General features: G+C 36.0%; 1 protein-coding gene across 1 annotated transcript; it reads right to left on the reverse strand.

Annotated features, from left to right (window-relative positions):
• Positions 1 to 641: 641 nt before the first annotated feature.
• Positions 642 to 22,928, reverse strand: LOC118038174 (increased DNA methylation 1-like). Its single transcript, XM_035044487.2, is given in 13 exon segments — positions 642 to 1,256; positions 1,350 to 1,551; positions 2,127 to 2,226; positions 5,205 to 5,239; positions 5,241 to 5,288; positions 5,957 to 6,030; positions 6,033 to 6,051; positions 6,054 to 6,206; positions 11,321 to 11,403; positions 11,929 to 12,052; positions 12,552 to 15,374; positions 18,864 to 18,950; positions 21,171 to 22,928. Coding segments are annotated over 11 exon segments (4,137 nt in total). The 5' UTR covers positions 15,276 to 15,374; positions 18,864 to 18,950; positions 21,171 to 22,928; the 3' UTR covers positions 642 to 681.
• Between the last annotated feature and the right edge of the window lie 251 nt (positions 22,929 to 23,179).

The raw sequence follows: 23,179 nt of genomic DNA on the forward strand, positions 1-23,179 counted from the left end.
TTTATCAATGTATAAATATGTCACTCAATATAAAATAGATAGAAATCGATGATTATAGATTTCCATTGTGGTGTTGTTATATCATATGGAGCATGAATTGATTTGAATGGAAATTAATTAAAAAATAATTTTATTCAACAGTCAAAAGTGCAATGTATGAAAAATACAAAATCCCTCTCAAAGGTCTCTCCATCAAGGATTCAAGGTTTGTCAAATTGTGACCTTTCTGAGCAATATGAAGATAAGTTTTTCGGAAACTACACGTAAAACAAGGACTTTGCCTTGATTTTAGTACTCCCTATATTTTGCAAACTGCTATTCTCAAGTTGTTAAAATCATTTCATCTCCTCTTTGAGAAGTATCCTAAATAATAAAAAGGGTAGAAAGTAATAGGGTAGAACAGCTCATTATTTAGACCATTCCCGCAAATAAACATGCATTTTGTGCGTTAGTTTTTATCCTTCTCTGTTTTTGTTTAATTTACCCATGCATAACTGTGAGACATTGCTTTTGTTCCCTTTCGTAAGCCTCAAGGATCACAACCATCCCGAAGCTGCCGAAACTTTTAAGTCTCTCTGCTCTATTCCTATATTTTCTACTGCCTTTATGCTGCAAGATGAGTGTGTGTAGGTGTGAGGTGATGAGCAACAACGAGAAAATAAATAGTTTACAATTTTGTTTCTATTTCTCATTTAACTTACAGACTTGCTGTGATGGTGTGTCCGGAGAAGGAACATAACTAATACATTGAACAATACAGGCCACTTCACCTGTGCCTGGTCCTAGGGCCTTTGAAAGTTGTTCCTGCAAATCACTACCTTGGGTTTCTGTCTTCTTGTCTTCCTTTTTAGCAGCATGTTTGTTAGGGAAAAATTTTCTGTCAGACTCGACAAAGGGCATTCCATCAGAACAGAGTCCTACTTCAGACGAGAGGTTATTTACCATGGGTGGTGCTCGTCCTAGTCCTTCAGCACCATCATGAGTTTCCCTTTCACTGTTTGGTTCAGATTCTTGCAATTTCTGGCTTTCAACATGTTTGAGCTCTGCTGAGATACCAACTTCATCAAGGTAGTTACCTTGCCTTTCACTGCTAGGTTCAGATTCTTGCAAATTCTGGCTTTCACCATGTTTGAGCTCTGCTGAGATACCAACTTCATCAAGGTAGCTGTTCTCATTGGATTGCTGCACCAACTCGGTGACATGATCCTCCATGGGGCAAATATCTACTTCAGTTAAAGGTGCTGCATCACCCAAGTCTGAATGACCAAAGAAAATTCATCGATTTCTCAGAAAATTGGAGATGATCAACAGTAACCTCGGCTTCTTTTGAAAAGGGAACGAATACTCACCTGATTGTGTATCTGCTTCTTTTGTTTTGTACAACTGTTTTTTCAACAATATTGTTCCAGGGAACACCATGAAGTTTATCTTGTTCAGACTTTGCTTTTCATCTTTACTCACTGGTATGAAGCCAAAACCCTTAGTCCATGTCTCAACTAAATCTGGGATGGCGGATATAACAAGCTTTTCCACCTTGAAGGAAATTAGCATCTGGGACCACCATCATTGAGGTTAAAAGGAAGGAAATGGAAATGTTGATCACAAAATAGGCTTGTTATTAGAGAAATAAAAAACTCAACATGCAGCAGACATGTGAACCGTGACAACTTGAAAACCAAAACACAAGCTACAGTATGTAAGGTGAATAATCAGTATAGAAATGACGGTGATGAGCAAAACAATACAACAAAAAAGAACTCAAAACACGAGGAGTCTTGAGAGCAATTGAAGTACTACAAGGAACAATCTGAAATGACATTGGTTGGGGTCACTAGGATATGATGACCTAAAATTTGTAAAGGGGACCGAAGATAAAGCAGAGTAGCAAACATGCAGGCAACCCATACAAGTTCAGATATTAAAGCTTAGATGGTATTGAAATTGCTTTTCTAAAATCCAATTAAATACAGGAAAAAAAATGTTGGATCAGTAATTAGGCATTGCCACCCAAAATATAGCCCCAGGTCCATGAATATACACGCGTAATATCTTCTTTTTCATTTTCATTTTTTAAATTTCATGGATATATGATTGATACCTAAAAATGGGTTTAGTTTGAAACATACCTCTTCAATAGCAGTCATAAGGTGTCGACACATCCCCTGACGGCGGTAGTTACTGCAAGTTGCAATGAGGGGCATCTCTGCAACTGTTACTCCATGCACCCTGCACAAAGATGAGATTTTAGTTGCACTATAAAATTGCAGACAAAGCAAATGCAAGGCAAAGAACACAACTCTCAAGATCAGAAAAGCTAGGAACATTTCTCATAAACACTTCTCATAAATACTCCAAAAGCTGAACATATAATGACCATCCCATCCCAAAGTAGATTATCAGAAAGAGTGATTCTGCAAAATCCTAGCATTTATCACCATTCAAGCACAACAAATAACTGCAAACACTGCACATCACTAAAGTTTCTAGCCATCCTTCCCTTCTTAAACACAGGAAACAATTCGATATCAAATCCTCCGAGGTTTATGGCCAAAACCACTTCCAAGCCCCAAATAAGGCACACGTCATATTTCCATGTATTTCTTGGAACAAGGCAATGGAAAGAAAAAAGGGTGATCCAACACTCCAGTGCTATTAAGATAGATGACACAGATCTGGAGACAATGTCTTATCCAGCCTTCACTGCACCTGAAACATATGGAGGATAATAGACCCAGAAATAGTTTTCAACTAAGACGGAACCTTATTCTTCCAAATATGGTTTACCAAAGTGATATAAGACTGGTGGAATAGGTAAGGTGGGTAAAACAAGATATGCATCCCTCAGCATCCAGTTACTCTAAAAGGTTAAACCCTTAGATGGGGAGTTTTAAATACTATTTAATGCATAAATGACGCCAGATTGCCTAAGAAATAGAAAAATTGTGGGCTGTCTTGCATAGAAAAAGTGGAAAGGCAATTACAGTTAGAGAACAAAAGTAATAAGATTATGAGTACTTATGGAGAGAATAGCATGCAAAGAGGCAAAGGGAGAAAACATAAAGAGAGAGAAAGCACAAAGAGAAGAACTAAGAAATCATGTCATCCAAACAAATTAGAGTAATTTCATACAATAATCTAATCTTGATGTGCAGGAGCTAGAACTGCAGTAGCTTTCATATAATTAGGGTTTTTCTTTTAATAGTTTATTTGAGTAATATTTATGATGATAGTTTGGACAGCTAAGATTTAGTTATTTTTAAGGGTAAGAAATTATTTTTACTTAGTTTTTTTTTTTTTTTTTGGTATTTAAAGGGACTGCTACTACTGTTAAAAAAACAATTCCGATATTTTGATAATTTTATAAAGAGTTTGTTATCTTTTTTCTTTGGTTGTGTTAGCTATCTTTTGCCTTTTCTTCCGATATCAGTTGGATTAGGATGCTAAACCAACTCAAGCAAAAGGTGTTAACCATGCTTGAAATTAGAGTGGAAGCCATAAAGGAGACTTTGGAAGTTGACTACAACCCCTTGTACATCCCAGAAGGTAGTCATATGGGTCAAGGCTCTTTACATGATGTTGAAGCCATAAACCATATGGTGTGAGGTGGATTGAAAAAAGGGAAAAACACTGTATTTCAATGGAGAGAGAGAGTTGAGGAGCAACAAGCACTATTTGTTGAGGAAAAAAAGAGTTATGGATCGGAGTTTTTTTGCCAAGATATGATGATCAATGTGGATTGAGATTCTCCACCAATCTACAATGTTTATTGTGATGATGAACTTGACAAGGAGAACAATGACAACTATAGCAACAACCATGAAAAAATAGCAACTAAATGCAAAGATTGCATCGTTTTAGTTGTTTCAGAAAAGGAATTCATCAGCTTAAACCGTTACGTGCTTCATACAAATTCAAGAATAAGCTTCTATAGAGATTACAGTTTATTATCTATGACAAGAATTGGGGGGGAATGAATTGCAAGTACAAGTTTGTAATCCTAACCATGAAATAAAACTATTATTAACTATAAATGTATATGAAACGGAAAAAAGATTGGTGATTTTTAATTGGACACCCTTAAGATTGAGGCAATGGTTTCAACTTGAGGACAAGTTTCTTCCAACCCAAGGAGAATGATTCAGGAGTTAGAACTACAATACCTTTCATATAATTAGGGTTTTTCTTTTGATGGTTATTTACGTAATAGTTATGATGGTAATTTGGATAGCTAAGATATAGTTATTTGTAAGAACAAGGGTTTATTTTGCTACTACTGTAAAAAAAACAAATATGATATTTTGACAATATTATAAAGAGTTTGTTCTCTTGTTTCTAGTTGTTTAGCCTAGACAACCAGCCTTTGACGGTGTTGGTTACTGTTAGCTATCTTTTGCCTTTTCTTCCTAAATCAAATCTCAACCATGCATCAAATCCCAAATTTAGAAACCTAAATGATAAAGATACCTTAAGGAATAAGAGTGATTACAGTTAACAATATTGAGAAGATTTGTATACTACTGAAAGTTTTCAGGAGTCTATACAATTCTGCATCATAAATGATGTTTTTTCTTTTCTTTCACCCTCATTGAGACTTATAAGAGGTGGATGATGTCAAGGACAAATACATGAAAATAGTTGTGTTAGGAAGATACTGCATGCCTTTGGTGGGGAATCAAGAAAGTCAACAAAGGGAATTATTATTTGATTATTTAGAAATTTTATTATTGTATAATAATTGTAGATATTTAGTATTTAGGTATTAGCATTTTATATTAGTACTTAAAATAGAATTTTAGTTTTCCTTATGGAACTATAACTTATTAGTTTTTTCTATTTTATTAGCATCATATTCCTACAAGTTCCAAACCATTCTTTAACTTTGACCTTTAAAACTCATTATACTTTTAATTGTGGCCAAACTACAAGCTGCAAACCCCTTCTTCTACCATCCCAAAATCTAAGTGTCTCTTCAACCATCAGATGATGGTAGACAGTTTAATCTGCCACACATCATGACAGAAGTTTCATCAACAAATTACGGTTCATAAATGGAGACAAACCTGTCTAACTGAAATCCTAGAAATATTTCAGCATCAAATATAAAATCACAGAATCAAAGGAAAATACTTGAAAGTAACGTAATTCCTACAGGCATGATTCAAATTGTAAAATGTTAAATATTCTGAGCAAATAATGCATATCACCTGACAGATGCTGCAGATACAAGCACATCATCTTTTCTCCAACACCACAGTGTAAAACCCAAAGAAATTTAGACGAGCAAAAATCTGAGCTGAAAGATCATACAAAAAAGAAAGGCAAATAATAACAATAAAACATCAAGTGCAATTATATTTTCTCTAGGATAGGATTGAAAGATTTTGCAAAGACAAGCATCAAAGGTCATTTATAATCATCACTTCTAATCTCTAAAATACAGTAAGCTAAATTGCATAACTCCACCTATGATATCAACACTATGAATTAAAGTGCCATAAGCTTTCTTATAGTTCCACTTGCTAATAGTCTTTTAGGATAGGTAACCTCTATCCTCACATTTCTAGATCTGTCATGGAAGGAGATCTGAAGCAAGTCAAGAACTGAAGCAAGGGAATGCTTATATAAGAAACTAGATGCATGAGGCTGTTTTTATATTTTAGATGATGATTAAAAGCCAGGATAACTTCTCCATCCATATAGGCCTCACAAACTCTTGTTCTATAACAACATAAATTTGTTCGACATATATGATGAAAAAACTTAAAAAGCCTATATTTTGCCAGTTTTGTTGAAAGTGAGGCATGTCTAGCTCAATGCAATATAGACAACAAACCAAATCCTATGTTTTCTAAACTCTGGCAACAACACAAAAACAAGATGAATGATATTTACATAAGACGCCTATCTTTTTAACAGAAGATACTTGAAAAGAAAAGGATTGCAAACAACAAGGCACTCACCCCCAATTGTATAAAGCATGGGGTATCATGTCTATGCCTGTTCTTGGGTCTACCATAGATTGAAAGCATCCTCCATAATGGTAAGAGCAACAAGCTATATTTGAGTTTGCATTCTGCCTTGAGTGGCAAGTCTTGAGCAGAAAGAACCTTTTGATCTTCATGAATGCATCTTTGTAGAAGAGTCCAACAAAAGCCATCAGCTATTGGATTATTGATCCCAACACGAGAATGAAGACCAGAGTACACCTGCAAAACACCAGCAAACCAAGTCCTTAATTAGGAATCAATAAAAACAGATTGCAATGAAGGCTTATTCAGCGGGCACTGTTGGTTTTAAACACAAAATCTCACAACAAAAAAAAAGAAATCAGAAAAACTGGGAAGCAGGCATGGAGGATCATTTAATTTCTTTGTTGGATAATAGCAAACTAGAATCTGTTTTTAAAGTTCTATTCTTCTGCTAAGCTTTTACTATTTTAAATTGATAGTTTTCTATTAGCTTTATCTAGCTTAGTTTGCTTTGCTTTATCAAGTTTGTTCAGCATTATAGTTATCCAAATAATTAGCTTGTTAGCTCCTGTAAATGGGACTGTGCAAGTTAGTTCACAATAAGAGAGAAATAAATCATTGAGATTGTTTGTGCAGAGGAGGCTTTGCTTTATCAAGTTTGTTCAGCATTATAGTTATCCAAATAATTAGCTTGTTAGCCCCTGTAAATGGGACTGTGCAAGTTAGTTCACAATAAGAGAGAAATAAATCATTGAGATTGTTTGTGCAGAGGAGTGCCGTTGCTTTTGTCTAAACCAACATCTGCCATCTGGTATCAGAGATTGAAGAAATAATCTTGAAAAGATGGCATCTAACCTGGTACAACTTCAGGTACATGTACTAGCAATAGAAAGCTATGAAAAATGGTGCATTCAATTCAAGACACTATTTAGCTCAACAGGATCTGTGGGATATAGTTAGCAAGGACTATACTGAACCCACCCCTAATGAAGAAGGTGCATACACTCCATAACAGAAGAATACTCACTAGGATTAGGGGAAGAAAGATAAAAAGACTATCCCTTGTTTATATTTGAAAAGATCCCAGAAGCTGTCACAAGTAAAGAAGTGTGGGACAAGCTGAGAATCATCTAGAAAGGAGTAGAATGAGAGAAGTCTGCACACATTAAAAGGAGTTTGAAACAGCACACATGAAAGAAGGTGAAGCTGTGTAAGATTATCATTCCAAATTAGGTGGATTTGTTAATCAAATGAGTAGAAATGGAGAAAAACTCGATGATACTTGAGTGTTTGAGAAAATGCTACAATCACCAACACCTAGTTTTGAATAAGGTGACAGTAATAGAAGAGTCCAAAGACTTGGAAAGCATGAGCATGGAGGAGTTGTTGGGATCACTTCAAGTGCATGAATTGCACATTTGAAAAAATGACGATGTTACAGCTATCAAAGCTTGTCCTTGAGAATATCAAAGAACGACAAAGAAGAGGATGTGGAGGCTTCACATACCATGGGCGTGGAGGACATGGTGGATCAATGCACACAAGGAATGCTTAGTACAGTGAAGGAAAAATGAATGTTTAGTGCTGGAATTGTAAGCAAGGCATTATGCCAATGAATGTCCAAACTTTATCAAGTTTATTTTAGGCGATAGGATCCTTTATTTTAGGCAATAGATGACTCTAATCTTTTGTAAATATCCTGTGAGTTAGGAATTGTGGGGGCTGGTGCACCATTTATGGTACACTAAATTTAGCATGTAGAATAATTGTTTCCTTGTACAAATAGATCACTTCCTATTTAAAGGAGGCTTGGCTGCATAAAAAAGACAGTTTTGAAACACAAAGACTTTGTTATCTTAACATAGTATCAAAGCATTGATGATCAAACAGTTACGAATTTGAATCTTAGCACCTCATTCTAACTAATTAAATTAATAAAATTGCACAAAATAATGGTGGGTTTGTGCAAGTTCCATACCCAAAGAGCTTTCATTTGAAGGGGTGTGTTAAATAGTATTATAAAATCATACTTGGAGTCTTACTTAACAGCTTAAACTTTTGAGTTAAGATGGTTTTTGACATGATATTAAAGCCTAACCCCCTCTTCATATATGCTGCCTTAGTCTTCCATCCATGCTTCGTGTGGGGATGTCAAAATCCCACATTGAAAACAAAACACCAAAGTTAATACCCTTATAAGCTCTTGGCAAACCTCATCTCATAATGTGCCTTTTGAGATGAGTTAGGCCTTTTGGCCATTCTAACTTCCTGTGGACTCGGCCCTTTTGTCTCCTCTGGGCTTCTGCTTGTTGCCCTTTTGGCTCTTCCGAGTTATGCCACTTTAAGCTTCCTATCTCACTCCCTCTCTAAAATTCAACATGGTATGTCTGTTCCGGGCTCCTGCTTATAGCTCTTCTGGATCAGGAGTGGGCTTCCTACTCTCTCTCTCTCTCTCTCAAATTCAACACAAAAAAAGTTGACAACATGGCAAACTTTGCTAAGGAATCAAACAGCACATAGGAAGCACCAACATTGCTAGTTGTTGGCAGTGGTATGCTTGAAGGTGGGAATGTTTGGTATCTGGATTTAGGAGCAAGAAATCAAGTGTGGAAGGACATGAATTATGGAGCTGCAGGAGAATTTTCGTGAACATGTTTAGTTCTGAAGATGCTTCTAAGTTGCCAGTTGCTAGGAAAGGAAATGTGGCCATATATCAGAAAGATGGAACAACTGAATTCATCTCATATGTGTCTTACATGCCTAACATGAGAAACAACATTCCGAGTCTTGGACAAGTAATTCAAAAAGGACATGAAATCCACATGGAAGGGAATTTTCTAGAGTTAAGAAATGTTGAAAGGAGACTCACTGCTCAAGTGCAGATGACAGAACAAAATGTTTCCATTGCTTTTGAAAACAGTAGCTAGGCATTGCCTATCCAACAAGAGTGAGCATGAGATTGAAAAATGGCACCTACCTTATGGTCATCTTAATGGCCTGAAACTTCTGTACAAAAATGACAAGTTGAGAGGACTACCAAGCATAAAGGAGCTGGGTAGTGTGTGTACCACTTGTGTACTTGCTGTTATTGGGATTGTATGTGCAGAGAAGTGTTGTTGCTGTTATTTCTTATATTCTTCTCTTTTTTTTTATTTTTTTTTGTGTGAGAGTTTGTGTTTAAACCAACATCTAGTATCAGAGCTGGATAGTATGTGTAACACCCGTGTACTTGGGAAGCAGGGACATCAAGCTTTCCTCACTAGAAAGACATGGAGAGCAACAACACAATGGCAGCTCATACACACAAACATATGGGGACATTTTGAACCTATGTCAATTGGAGGTCATGTGTACTTTGTTAAGTTCATTGGGGTTTATTTTCTTAAGGAAAAAATTGATGTATTTGAAGTGTTTAAAAGGTTAAAGCTTATATTGAAAATGAGAGTGCTAGGAAGATTGTCACAATAAGATTAGATCGAGGTGGGGAGTATACCCCGGCTGCATTTCAATCTTTTTGCAGGGAACATGGGATTAGATACCAACTTACAGCTGCCAACACATTGCAGTAGAATAGGATATCTAACGAAAGAATTGTGCGATCCTGGATATGACCAAAGAAAGAATGATGCCAAAGATGTTTTGGAGAGAAGCAGTAGCATGTGCAGTACACTTGTTGAACAAATGCCCCACCAAAAGTATTCTGCACAAAACACTTTATGAAGCATGGAGTGGAATCAAGTCAAGTGAAGCACATCCATGAAAATTTGGAATTGTTGACTATGCATAAGAACCAGAGGCCAGACGAATGAGACTAGATGATCGTGAAGTAAAGTGAGTGTTTGTAGGTTACATTGAAGATTCTGAAGCTTACAAGTTGTATGATCCTCTTTCAAAGAAGCTGTTGGTTTGTAGGGATGTTATTTTTTATGAGGCAGATGCATGGAAGTGGGACAACAATGACAAAAACGTGGAGAAAATTGTACTAGAAGACAATGAGGCTGATCAACATCCAGGAGATGGGACAGCAGCAGCAGCAACATCACCATGTCAATCAACACCACAGCCAGCAATACAATCAAAGGAACAAGTGGAAACTGTCACTTCCCTTTCAAGCTCAACACCAACTCTACGAACAAGGAATCTAGCATACCTATATGAAGCAACAAATGAGCTAGTCTATGATAAGAAATGGATTCAAGTCTGTTGTGTTTATATGCTGATCATGAGCCCCTAAGCTTCTAGGAGGCAAATGATATGGAATGTTGGAAGATCGCCAGGAAAGAAGAAATACAGGCTCTTGAAAAGAATGAAACCTGGACAATTACTACACTCCCACCTCAACACAAATCTATTTGTGTTAAGTGGGTTTACAAGATTAAGAGAACTGCGGATGACAATGTTGATCATTACAAGGCTACACTTGTGGAAAATGGGTACAGACAGAAATATTGGATTTACTATGATGAGGTGTTTGCTCCAGTGGTCAGATTTGGTACAGTGAGATTAATTATTTTAATGATCTCTTACTGTGCAAAGACACTTCTCTGCACAAACAATCTCAATGATCTCTCTCTCTTGTTGTGCACTAACTTGCATAGTCCCATTTGTAGGGAGGTGACAAGCTAAATATTTGGATAATTATAAAGCTAAACAAACCTGTTAATGCAAAGCAAACTAACCTAGATAAAGCTACTCAGAAACAATTAGTCTAAATTCAATAAAGCTTAGCAGAAACTAATTTGCAGAAGAGTAGAACTCTAAAATAGATCTAGTTTGCTATTTCCAACAGGCACAACATACTCTACAAACTTCATTCATGATTATGATCAATAAAACAAAGGGTTCAGTATCTTTACCCGGAAGCTATTTATCTTGGCATGATTATTTCAATTAATTACTAAAACAATGTAGAAACATTGTAATGGAAACAAGCACGGAAATTAAAAGAAATTAAACTATGTAAAAAGCAAAAAATTTGTAGAAATCATCTGGGTTCATTCAACAGTGATAAAGATGCAAGCAATAACTATCCTAAATCAACATTACAAAAGCACAGGGCTCAATAAGAATCAGGGAATTGGCATTTTCCAAAACAAGTGCTTTTCATGTCTGGCTTCAGGATATTAGAATAATACTGCATTAAATGCTACATGCCAAATTTATGGAAAACATAAATAAGTTATTCATTAGAAATAAGGAAACCAAATTGTTATGTCAGATACACAAGATCGACATGCCAGGCAACAATTAATCACTCTTAGGCACTTGAAGCTTCACTCTCCTAGAAGGGTTCAATTTGACATCCAACGTACTTAACAAATTAACTAACTTTGAAAACAGAGACAAAGTACCTCTTGACAGCTTCCACTACAAAACCAAGCATCAGAAACCAGTCCTTCATGTGTTTGTTTTCCTTTTTGGCATGCCCCATGATCTGTAAGAAATATAAACACCCGGTAAATTAGAGACTCCACATTATGGAATAGGATAACTGAAGGGGTACAAGTCCACATACCATTATGAAACGCTGAGAGAAATCAATTACCAACAAAGATGAAGATAAAATCCTAGTGATTAATAGGATAGAGAACCAGAAGTTGGCAGTAGCAGTGTAGGGTTGAAAAAGATTAGATTTAGAACAAGTTATGATCCAAGAAATTAGTGTCATCACCTTGCAGTTCTAACAAGTTTTCAACATTATTGGCTATGACAGTAAACAATACAAAAGTTTCCCCATTACATGAGAAACAAATCTAGTTCCATTTTAACATGTATGTCCAGCAAAAATAATTTCAAGCCACCATAATACATGGAAATTACCAGCTCCAAGAAGCATGAACTTTAATTTCATGTACAATTCATACTTTACCATGTGCATCCTGAATCAATTCTCAAGCCATCAGAAGTTTAGATTCAATGAAAACAATCAAACTAAACAAAATGGAGGTTGGAGATGTACATTTGTGCTCACACTGCAAACATTTATAAGCACCAACAGAACTAGAAGCCTCTTTATCATTGACCAGATCCCCGCATATCCAACAGGTGCAATTCGGGCAATACCAACTGCCTTCAGGAAGATCCTGAAGTAAAATAAATAAATAAATAAAATGTTGATTTAGCTACTGTAGCTAGAACAAAAACAATCTTAACTCAAAGAGAGAAGTCATCATGCTCCTTGTGTGTAACTAGTCATATTGACATTCATAAAAACCAAACTGCACAATTAACATGTTCGTTCCACCACTTGCACGTTTTCCTCCATACTACTCTGTTTCAGAACTAATTATCTGTAAACTCTTGCAACAGTAAGGACATCAACTATTTGGAATCCAAACAGGAAAAATGACCATAAATATTGCTATCAAAATGCTATTTATTTCCCAAAAGATTTGACAACCAAAATATTGAGACACTAATGGCCACGTCCGTGCATCTTAAACCACAACTTAGACCACTTATAGTTGCTAAATAGCCTGCTTGAGACAAAAAAGAACAAAGAAAAAGTAAACAAATAATTACAAGAAATCTATGGGAAAAGAAAAAGCACCATAAAACACAGCAGAAAAGCAAATGGCAAACCTCTGTACACAAGCAAGCTTGATGAAAAGTAGAGGGGCAATTATCACAGCATATCAACTCCCCACCATCACCGCACAGCCCACATGAATCATCATTCTTATCATCTTCATCAGCACGAACCACCTGGGTACCACTTTTCCTGCTCTTATATTCAGCAGACCATGCTTGCAGCTGACATAAAGTAAAAGGCTTTCCAGATTCCATGAAAAGGTTTGAACATGGTCGGTTGAGCTTGAACCCAGCATGACTCTTAAACTTGGTAACCGAAAGCACCATATTGCAGCACTTACACATAATGCCATCCTTGGTAACCACACCATCTTTAATCACAAAATCGTCTTTTAGATTTCGGTACTGGACTACATCTTTTACTGACAAGACACCAGCATCTATCAACCATGACAAAACCGTCCTAGATCCCATTCTCGACCACTTACCACCCACATAATGCTTTCCCAGTTTGCCCAGATTTCTTGGGAGTAGCCTGCAGCCGCCCTTTTTCCGTTTGCGCTTTGAGCCAACTCTTAATATGCAGGATTTCTTTTTAGAAATAGATCTGGTGGCACCTGGGCTAAAATCTTTGTTCTTGATAATGGCTGCAATCAACAAATCATCATCATCAATTTGGCAGCCAATTGTTTTCTTTTGTTTGTATTTGGGACCATAACTATTGCCATGCGTACTCTTTAATTTTGTACCATTTTTCACCACCTGATGTAGGCAATTATCCAAAGGGTAGGACTTCATGCAGATCTTTTTAGTTCTTTTGATAAGCTTCTCTTCAAATTTGTTCGACTCTAATGGATTGCCAAGCACATCAATATTTTCACTTTGGCTTAATGTGGTTGATCTGATTTCTGATATTTTTCTGGACTTTCTACGTATCTTTTTCATAGCTGCTTTATCCCTTGTTTTGAACCTTGAAGCTTGAATGCACTGTAAACCCTCCTCTTCACTGAATCTGGATTGCTGCAAAACTCCTGAAGTCACAACTTGGGCAGAAGTTGGCTCATCATGGTGGATGGAGTCCATATGACCAGTGCCATCATCTGGATCAACTAAGTTGCTGTCTTGATGAGGGGAAACAGATTCAGGCGCCCCATGCACTATAATGTTCCCAGCAGTAACAGGAAAATCATTACATTGGCAACTACACAACTGGGCAGAAGTGCAATCTGTCCCACAAGTTAGCCAGTCAGTCATATCCACACCGCCTATCTTGTCCTTACACATGCTGCAAGATTGATTTCCCATCCCATCAGAACACATGCCTTCTCTGTCATTCATATGAATAGATACATCTATCTGACCTTTCACCATTGATTCTTGTCCGCATTCTGAGAAAGTCCTGTTGCCAGATTGTACATCACAGTCATGGCAGCTTCCTTCACAAATTGTTGATGCACTTTTAGTGACCGGACAAGAATCACTATGCCAAGCCAACAAATTTTTCTGAGCAGACTCCTTTCCAATGCCATCTTCACTTTTCACATTTCTATCATTCACTAAGCTTTGTGCAGCTTTAACCATGCATCCCTTTCTCAGTACGCCAACCTTCCGTTCAATGAACACAACATTAACAAAGGGATCTAAAATACTCCACTGATGTGCCAAGGCTTTGGCAATATCTGATTTATCCATGTCTTTCTCAATAGTAGTCAATGTATCTGAGAGATCAGACCAAAAGTGACTTATATCAGCCCATTCCTTACCATTGCCTTCCTGCACCACCTTGTATCCATTTGTGAACAAAATTTGACCACACAGCCTCCACACTTTAGGGAAATCACGAATTAATCTCCCCTCAGGTGATTGATAAATAGACTCCATATATTTTCGACTGGGTCTCTTGCGCTTTCCAATACCCCAACCCAAAGCTGAAAGTAAGCGGGTGATATGACTTTGGAGAAAAGGACGAGGATCCATCTTAGAATCTGTCTTCGAGATAATGGAGACATCCAATCCTGGAGAACTGAATGCCTTCGCTCTTTCCTCTGCATTTAAAGGGGATCCAGGTTTCCCAACAACATCTACAGGTCTTGCAAGCAATATCCTTGTTGCGTAGCTCTCTTGGGAAACAGGTGAAGCAATAGCTTTGCCAGCAACACCATCTGAGTTTGGCAAACTGCACTTCAGAACATCTGGCTCGCGTGCATCACCTTTTCTGTCTATTTTTGCATGTTGCTTTAACAGATAGCTGGTGGATACAACACCCTGAGAGGATGATTCGACTAAATGTAATAATACTGTTTGGCTCAGTGAATCCATATCTGCAGCACCTGTACCACTAACAATCTCTTTAGGCAGTAAGGACGAAGTCAGAACTTTCAATGTATCAGGTTCAGTGTCCGAAGGTTCATCAACTGCAAACTTCATTCGCTTGACAGTCTTATTCTGGCTAGTGCCCTCCACAAAGGTAAATCTTTCTGTAAAACAGCCTGAAGCAGTAGCCCCTATAGAATTCTCATTCACATCAGAATCCTCGATTGACAAACTTACAGGAGAAGAAAGAGTAGTGACAGCTGAGTATTCATTGTTAGTATGCAGCGAAGGATCTGCAATCTTACAGTCCTGGCTCTTTAAATTAATAACTCCAGCACCAATACTCCTCTTACCTGTCCCACCAGTATCTTTGCCAAAGAAAATATCTGCAAAAATACAGCGCTCTTGATGTGACCCCTCAAAGCCATCACCCCGAAAATCATCAATTGCTGAACTGGTCATCACTACAGCCTGACCAAACTTCTAGATTCTCCAAACTTTTCCACGCATATGCTCTCAAGCCAAATGCAACCATCCATTAAAATTTAAAAGTTACATAAACTGGTGAGAAACAACAAAAACAAAAGGAGTAAACAAACAGGTCTTAGTGACTGAACAATTATGCACTCCTATTAGCAAAAAACTAATAGTAAAAAACAATATGTATGGTAAAACTCTACATTAAGTAGGTATAACATAAAAAGTAAAAAGCAAAAGAAAAGCAGATGCATATAAGGTAATGGCATGTTGAACTTCTAATGTAGTTCGTGTTCGCTCTGCACCTACAATGCATATGGATGAACAAATTCCACAGAATTCCCCTAAAAAGTTGTAAAACCTTGCATTACATGCAACTCAAGGAAATCCAAAATCCATTGCATGCAAAGAAATAATTTCCACTCCAATTGCACTAGGAAAAAATTAGAGGCGTGATGGGAAATTTATGGATTTGCATGGCAAGAGTATATTACTGATGGAGGGAGCACCTAAAACAGATCATTTTAACCGATCCTAAGTTTAAGAGGAAATATAAAGAAATAATCAGGTAACCAAATGCATTTAATAATTTCCATGCAGAAAAATTGTCACTGATATAACAGAAAAAACCAAGATGAAAATCCCAAAAATTAATTATTTCAACTGCCCTGTTTGTTAGGGAATCATTTTTCAGCTGGCTCATGACGAGTTAGACCATGAAAAGATAAAGCCACTCCTTTTGTCTATACCACCACCCAATAGACCAAACCAACAAGTAAACGCAAATTAAGAAAAAAATCAAGCAAGAAAAAGGAGGATTCAAGTTTGGCTATCCAAGCTGCCATTTCCAATTCAAAGAAAAGTGAAGACAACATTCCCAGATAAATCAAATGGAAAAGCTAAAGCTAATCCCGCTCTATGTACCTCCATCTGCTGTGTCAAAGATAAAAAGAAACAAAAAAAAAAAGAGGTCTCCAGAGGATTTTAATGCACTTATGACCTCAAAGGTCATTTACAAAATCCAATGCAAGAGAATTGGATACCCATAATTCACCATGTGCCATGCTCTTTTGTTTCATTAACATAGGACATCAATTAGCAATACTTCCTCCATTCAGTTCTGTTAAGGGCTAAGTTTTTTGTAAGTTTTCATGATTCTAGATTATTTTTTACCACTTAAAACAAGTCATATTACCCTCCAACCTAAATGCCATTTATCAATGTTACTTTAATTAGAGAAGCAAGATCAATAGATGGACAGGAAGATAGATATATAGATAATAGAGAAGGAGTGATATAGAAGAAAAGCCTCAAAGTAGGTATAACTATCTTTCTGCCGATAAGTTAGGAAAGTTAAGAATCTTGATATATTTTATGCCTCCCCCAATAGACAGTTGACCAAGCAAACAACATCTAATTCCATAAGTCAACAACTCCTTCCATCTGTATGACTATCATCAATCAGTAACAGCATCATCAACATATATTAAAGTATTTTTCTATTTGCTAGATGGCAACACAGCATCGATTAAGCAGTGTATCTAAAAAGCCTAGAGAATGCATAAGGTTCTCCACTATTTAGCTGAAATAGATATAGCAATTCTTAGTCCCCGGTACGGGAATAACAAACATGTCAAAATGCAAGCTGACATGAGCAACTGTAAATGTTGCGTGCATGAAGTTTTTCACCCAGTGAAATCATTACAGCCCATTTCATAATAAATTGCAACACATCAACAGTCTAAAAAACTGCTAGATGTTATCAGAGTGCTTAAAACCATGGAAAGCTTCTATGTAAACTAGTAGAATCTATTCTTGCATACGTAGTTTTACTGTGCAGTTGGATTTTTGCTTGAAAGTTTGTGTGCATCTATTCATAACAGCAACTTTAGTAAGGAATAAATATCAAAATTCGTACATTGAAAGAATATTATTTGTGCATGTTTACCATAAAAAAGCTAGTAAAAAATGACAAGCTACTTAATCATCTAAAGAACAATATATGTGATTATTGACAGGTTTGTTTAGGAAATATTATATGCACAAAAATTTCAGTAGAATGCTGATCATTCCAATTTGGTGCTCTCAAAACTCTGTAGTCTCATGTAATATTTAATTCTAAATTTTCCTAAGACTAGTGGAAAAAGAAAAGCTGGGGGCAACATTACAAAATGTAATCCAAGCTTGAACTTAATTGCTAGAACCATGGACTCAAATAACAACCATCACAGGATGGAACTGAAATCGAACACCAAATGGAGGTAATTTTATACTCACAATTGTTACAAATCACGACAGCCGTTACCATGCTAGTAACAAATTTGGTGACTATTGCAAATGTTACATGTACAATCAATGATGTTGTGGTGTCAGACCATTACCTTAGAAAAAAACCTGAATTGTTTAGTTACATTTTTCCTTTCATGTTAGAACTGAAGTCAAAAGTGTTTTACTAAAATGAATTAGTTTTATCTTGCATGTGTTACAATTAATATTTTGTAGTCGGATTTTAGATTTGCGTAGAAGCACATTTAAGAAGGTTTTTGAATTAATTTTTTTGGTAGTTCTTTTGCGTTAATATTTAGACGTAAATGCTAGATTTTGGCTTAATCCTTTTCATCAATGCATGTCTTAGGAATTGGCTTATACAATTTGAAGCTAAATTGTTAATCTTGATCATGTGATTAGGCAAGACAAGTACTTTCATGATAATATGATATTCATTTAAAGTTTTCAGACCATAATATAAACACATAGATAAATGCACAAATTGATAGAGAGGGAAAACTAGCACATGAACCGATAAAAGATGACCTCAACAAAGAACCCCCCCCCCCCCGGCACAAAATTTATGGAAAGAACAGAACAGAAAAAGGAAACAGATAAAATCCCATACTTCTGTCTTACATATCTGCATGTACCTCGAATACACATGAAAAGATCAACCAGAAAAATATGGAAAAAAATTAAGTTTAAAGATTAGCATCACCGTAAGACGAGGAAAATGACAAAATCTCAACAATAACTACCAAATTTGGTGGAAATGCTGTACCTGTTTTTCTCAAGAACCTTTATTTTAAATTCCCTATCTACACTTCTTCTCAAGAATTATTTTAAAGTTTTCAGACCATAATATAAACACATAGATAAATGCACAAATTGATAAAGAAGGAAAACTAGCACATGAACCGACAAAAGATGACCTCAACAAAGAACCCCCCCCCCCTGCACAAAATTTATGGAAAGAACATAACAAAAAAAGGAAACAGATAAAATCCCATACTTCTGTCTTACATATCTGTATGTACCTCAAATACGCATGAAAAGATCAACCAGAAAATATGGACAAAATTAAGTTCGAAGATTAGGCATCACCCTAAGAAGAAGAAAACGACAAAATCTCAACAATAACTACAAAATTTGGTGGAAATGCTGTACCTGTTTTTCTCAAGAACCTTTATTTTAAATTCCCTATCTACACTTTTTCATCACTCTCTTGCCTTATTTCCTAGAGAATTATAAATCTTACTAATCACATACTGAATAAAATCTTCAGAAAGGCTTGTTACCCACCATCTCCATTCAACATTCATGGTTCATTGGAAAGGAAAAACCCATGTCATATACCGAGTTCAAGCGATCCTACAGTTGCAAAAAAATCTGCATTAAAACACAGCCAATTTAGACAAATACGGAGATGCATTTTAACACCCAGTAAATCACAGTTCAACATACAGTGATAGAACGCTAGAAAAACCTGCATTTAAAAGAGGAAATCAATTTAACAAAAATAAAATAAATGGCACATTAAAAAGATAAGATAACAATTAAAGAAAAGTGCTAGGCTTGCCTGAATTTATAATCTAGTGTCTTTCCTTGTAAACTAGACAACAATCAATATTTACATCACTAGGCACACATGAATAACACAAGGAACTAAATCGTGTCTGAAAAAGGTAAAAGGCCAATGCCCAATTTTGGTCCAAGTGAGTATCTAGGATGGAGCTTTTGGAAATAGCTCCACCCCTCAGTATTTTTGTATGGAGACGTTACACTTAAGACTCAAACTTACATGATGTGGTTACAAGCCCAAATATTGTTGCACCAAAAAATGACCTCTAAACTGAAGAAAGACAAGGAATCCCAAAGTTCCAAAAGTATCAACGCAAGAGATCATAATTATTAAAAGTCTAAATCCAGATACTGAAGAATCTATCATCTACAAATCCCCAAAGCATCCCAAAGTTCCAAAAGTATCAACGCAAGAGATCATAACTATTAAAAGTCTAAATCCAGATACTGAAGAATCTATCATCTACAAATCCCCAAACATTTCAGATTTCACAAAAATCCCATAGAAAGAAGATTGGGCTTAGGTCTCAACTCAAACCATAATATCACGTGGGATCTCAATCTTACATACAATTCCAACCAATTTGAACCATAAAGTTCGTCCATTTTTCCCATTACATTTTTATGTCACATGAGGCTTAAGGCTAAAAAGGCTTCATAAGTTAAAATTATGTCCAACAGAGATAATTATTTCTCCATGGCAATTAATAGGGAAAACCCCACAGTTGAGCTTGACAGCATCATTTCTTATCTTATAGTATGCTTTGAAGCATGCACATAAATAATCTACCCTTTAACAGATGAATCTAGTCCAAACGGGAAAACTTTTTATTTCTGATCATGTTCACTGATGTATTAATTTGAGTAATGCTGAAGGAAAATAAGAAGGACAAAACCAAGAAGTGATAAGATTTAAAAAGATATCATATCAATTTGGAATGAGGGTTTGTTCAGTACTGAAACAGAGAAGATTTCACTTGAAAAAGAGAACATATTGGGACATCATAAAGTGTTACGCCTCATCAGCTTCATTAATATGATGTAAATGGCTTCCCATTTCTATATTCATAGAAGCTGTACCATTTCATTTTCGGTTCATATGTCATTACATTGTACTACATATTCATCCATCAAGTCAGCATCTCCATGCTTTCTTCAAGCATTAGAAAACAAACAAGCATCAAAATGGGACTTGAAATTTCATTATTGTAATAAAAAAAGATCTACATACTTAAGGAATATTTATGTTCTTTCCTCACAATCAAATTCAGCATACAAGAGCTATGGTAAGAACATTTGATGTGAAGCAACAAGCCTTGTTCAGAAAGGCCTATCATGATACATAAATAGAAAAACAAATGTTTTGATGTCTAATTAGCATGTGTAGAGAGAGAGAGAGAATCGAACTGGCTTGGCAAATGCATGTCAGCAAACAATAAAAGAAACTATGATGAACTGAATAATACCCCATATTCATTCTGTTTTGGGATAAATAACAAATGAATAAGATGCCCAAAATTCTTGGATTTAACAATCTTACTACAGAAAATGAAACTTATTATTGCATCTTCTGTTATGCCTCCAAGTTCTTTATGTGACTGCATGCCTGAGGCAAATCGATGAGAATTGGATATGGCATGGGCCTTAGTGTTTTATTCATCATAAAGTTGGTTTATCTTCGCAATCCAACATAGAAATCCCTTGATCCAGAAAACAACTGACATGACACAAGGAGCATTAGGGGAAAAAAGGAAATTTAGCATATCAAAGGATTATTATAATCTATAATTCCAACTACCCAAATCACGCGGAGATATAGCAACCCAAAAGATTACACTAAATCAGCAAGTTCTCTAGTAGTCACATGATCAAATTTATATTCCACAAATCACACGGTGATATAGCAACCCAAAAAATTACACTAAATGAGCAAGTTCTCTAGTAGTCACATAATCATATTTATATTCCACACACCTAAACAAACATATTTGTGTTCAAATCATCAAGATGCTAGAATTTGGATCTTACCATAATTGCAGCTGTCTGGATTTCATTCTCTTGTTGGAAAAAAACGAAGGAACCTTTGCAGAGCAACAAAAGCTACAGTCTTAGCTTCAACACTGGTATAATTGAGTAATCCAAGTTATATAACAGTGGCCAGCCCTTGGAAAATGAAACAGTGCTACCAACTGCTCCAGGTGACAATAATTATACCTGTAGACTGTATGTAGTATACTACCCTCTACCTTACCCTGCTACCCTCTGCTTATACTACCCTCTTCCCTTATACTACAAGTATCCCAAGGAAGACAAAAACTATCAAGCTAACTTACAACTATTTACAATTTACTTAGCTAAAGCTCACAGATAGGGGGGGGGGATCAAGTATTATTTCTATCCCACCAATGCAAAACCTGCAAGGAAGCATGCCCCCCCCACCCCCTCCAAATCAACCAAAATGATCAGCAAATGTCAACATTTCCTTTTCTTTCTGTGTAAGACTTCTGGTAGCAGAACATGAAAACTTTCATCCAAAGTGGCTTTTGCAAGTCCATTACTCTACACTTGAACATGGCTGATACGAACAGTTCCCTCAAATATGGTTTGATATGAAACAAACATAGTTCTTTGTATTCTCCATGTCTTTACAAGCTTCGCTTCTATAGATTAGTAGGGTCATCTATTATTGAAGACAGAGAAGGTAAGGTTGACATCAAATTAAATCTAAGTCAGTCTTCATTCACTTGTATGTCCTAAGCAAAATCCCGTTTCACAAAAGGAACCATCCTACTTATGCAACAACAATATATAAAGCCAGATAATAAGTGCATTAAGTATTGAGCTCTCAACTCTGCTTTCCAAGACCTTAAAAACTCAAATAAAAGGCAAAAATCTGCCATGCAAAAAACAGCAGCTACTCTTGATTTCTGCCTCGAAAATACCAGTAAAACGTACCGAATTCTCCTAACAGAAAAGCACTAGAGCTGATATCCATAATCTAATATGTCATCTGGAGATCTCATTATAAGGGCACTAGAATTTTACACATCTTATGATAATCAATGAGAGAGAGAATGAAGTGCCGCAGATATAGCATAAAAACCCCATGCATTGAATCAAAAGAGGATAAAACAGCACAAAAAAGAAAAACAAATTAGAGAAGGGAATCCATCAACTTATATCCAGAATTCACAAATCTGAAAACTCAGATAAGCACAAATAGCCAAAAGCCAGAATCCAAAAGACCCAAAATTTACACAGATCACCAAACGCCAAATCAATTACCTCCAAAACCCACATTCAAATTCCCACATTTCAATCAAATAGTTCAAAAACATATTAAAAAACCGTAAGAAAAAATGACCTTACCTCAACAATGCAACTTGGGATCAACATGCAAAGAGGAGCAAAGCAGAGAAATTTGATTGAAATAAGTGAAGAGGAGTTGAAGATGACAATGGGTCTTCTTCAAAAGTGAGATTGACATTAAAGACAGAATATTTAAACCATAGAGTGAGCAATAAAAAATGGTTTTACTTTTAACCTCATCAAGTTTCAAAACTGGCTAGAGAGAATGAGAGAAAAGGGTATCTATAGCTTCGGAGAACCCACAGTGGTGCTCTCTTCTACAATAGATGCATATACCTCTCTCTCTCTCTCTCTTTCCTTCTTCCTCTCCTTTTCTCTCTACAACTACCATGTGCATGTATGTCATGTGTACACAACACCCTCTCTTGTACTGTTTCTCTCTCTCTCTAAAACTGACCTGACCACTTTGGTTTTTTTTTTTTTTTTTCCTGTTTTGGGTTTTCTTTTTTAAAAATATATATATATATATATATATATATATATATATATTATATCATTTACTGTCCCAAAATATGTTTTGGGAAACCGTAGTTCTATGGTTTTTATGGCAAATACAAGAAGAATGAGATTGATATGTTTTATTTTCTTTCTTTTTTCAATGGATTGTGTTTGTGTTTTCCGATTTTTGAACGGGAAAATAGCTCCACGTATTCTTATAATTTGTAACT

The sequence above is a fragment of the Populus alba genome, chromosome 1 (genome assembly GCF_005239225.2).
Source record: "Populus alba chromosome 1, ASM523922v2, whole genome shotgun sequence".
NCBI classification, from domain to species: domain Eukaryota; kingdom Viridiplantae; phylum Streptophyta; class Magnoliopsida; order Malpighiales; family Salicaceae; genus Populus; species Populus alba.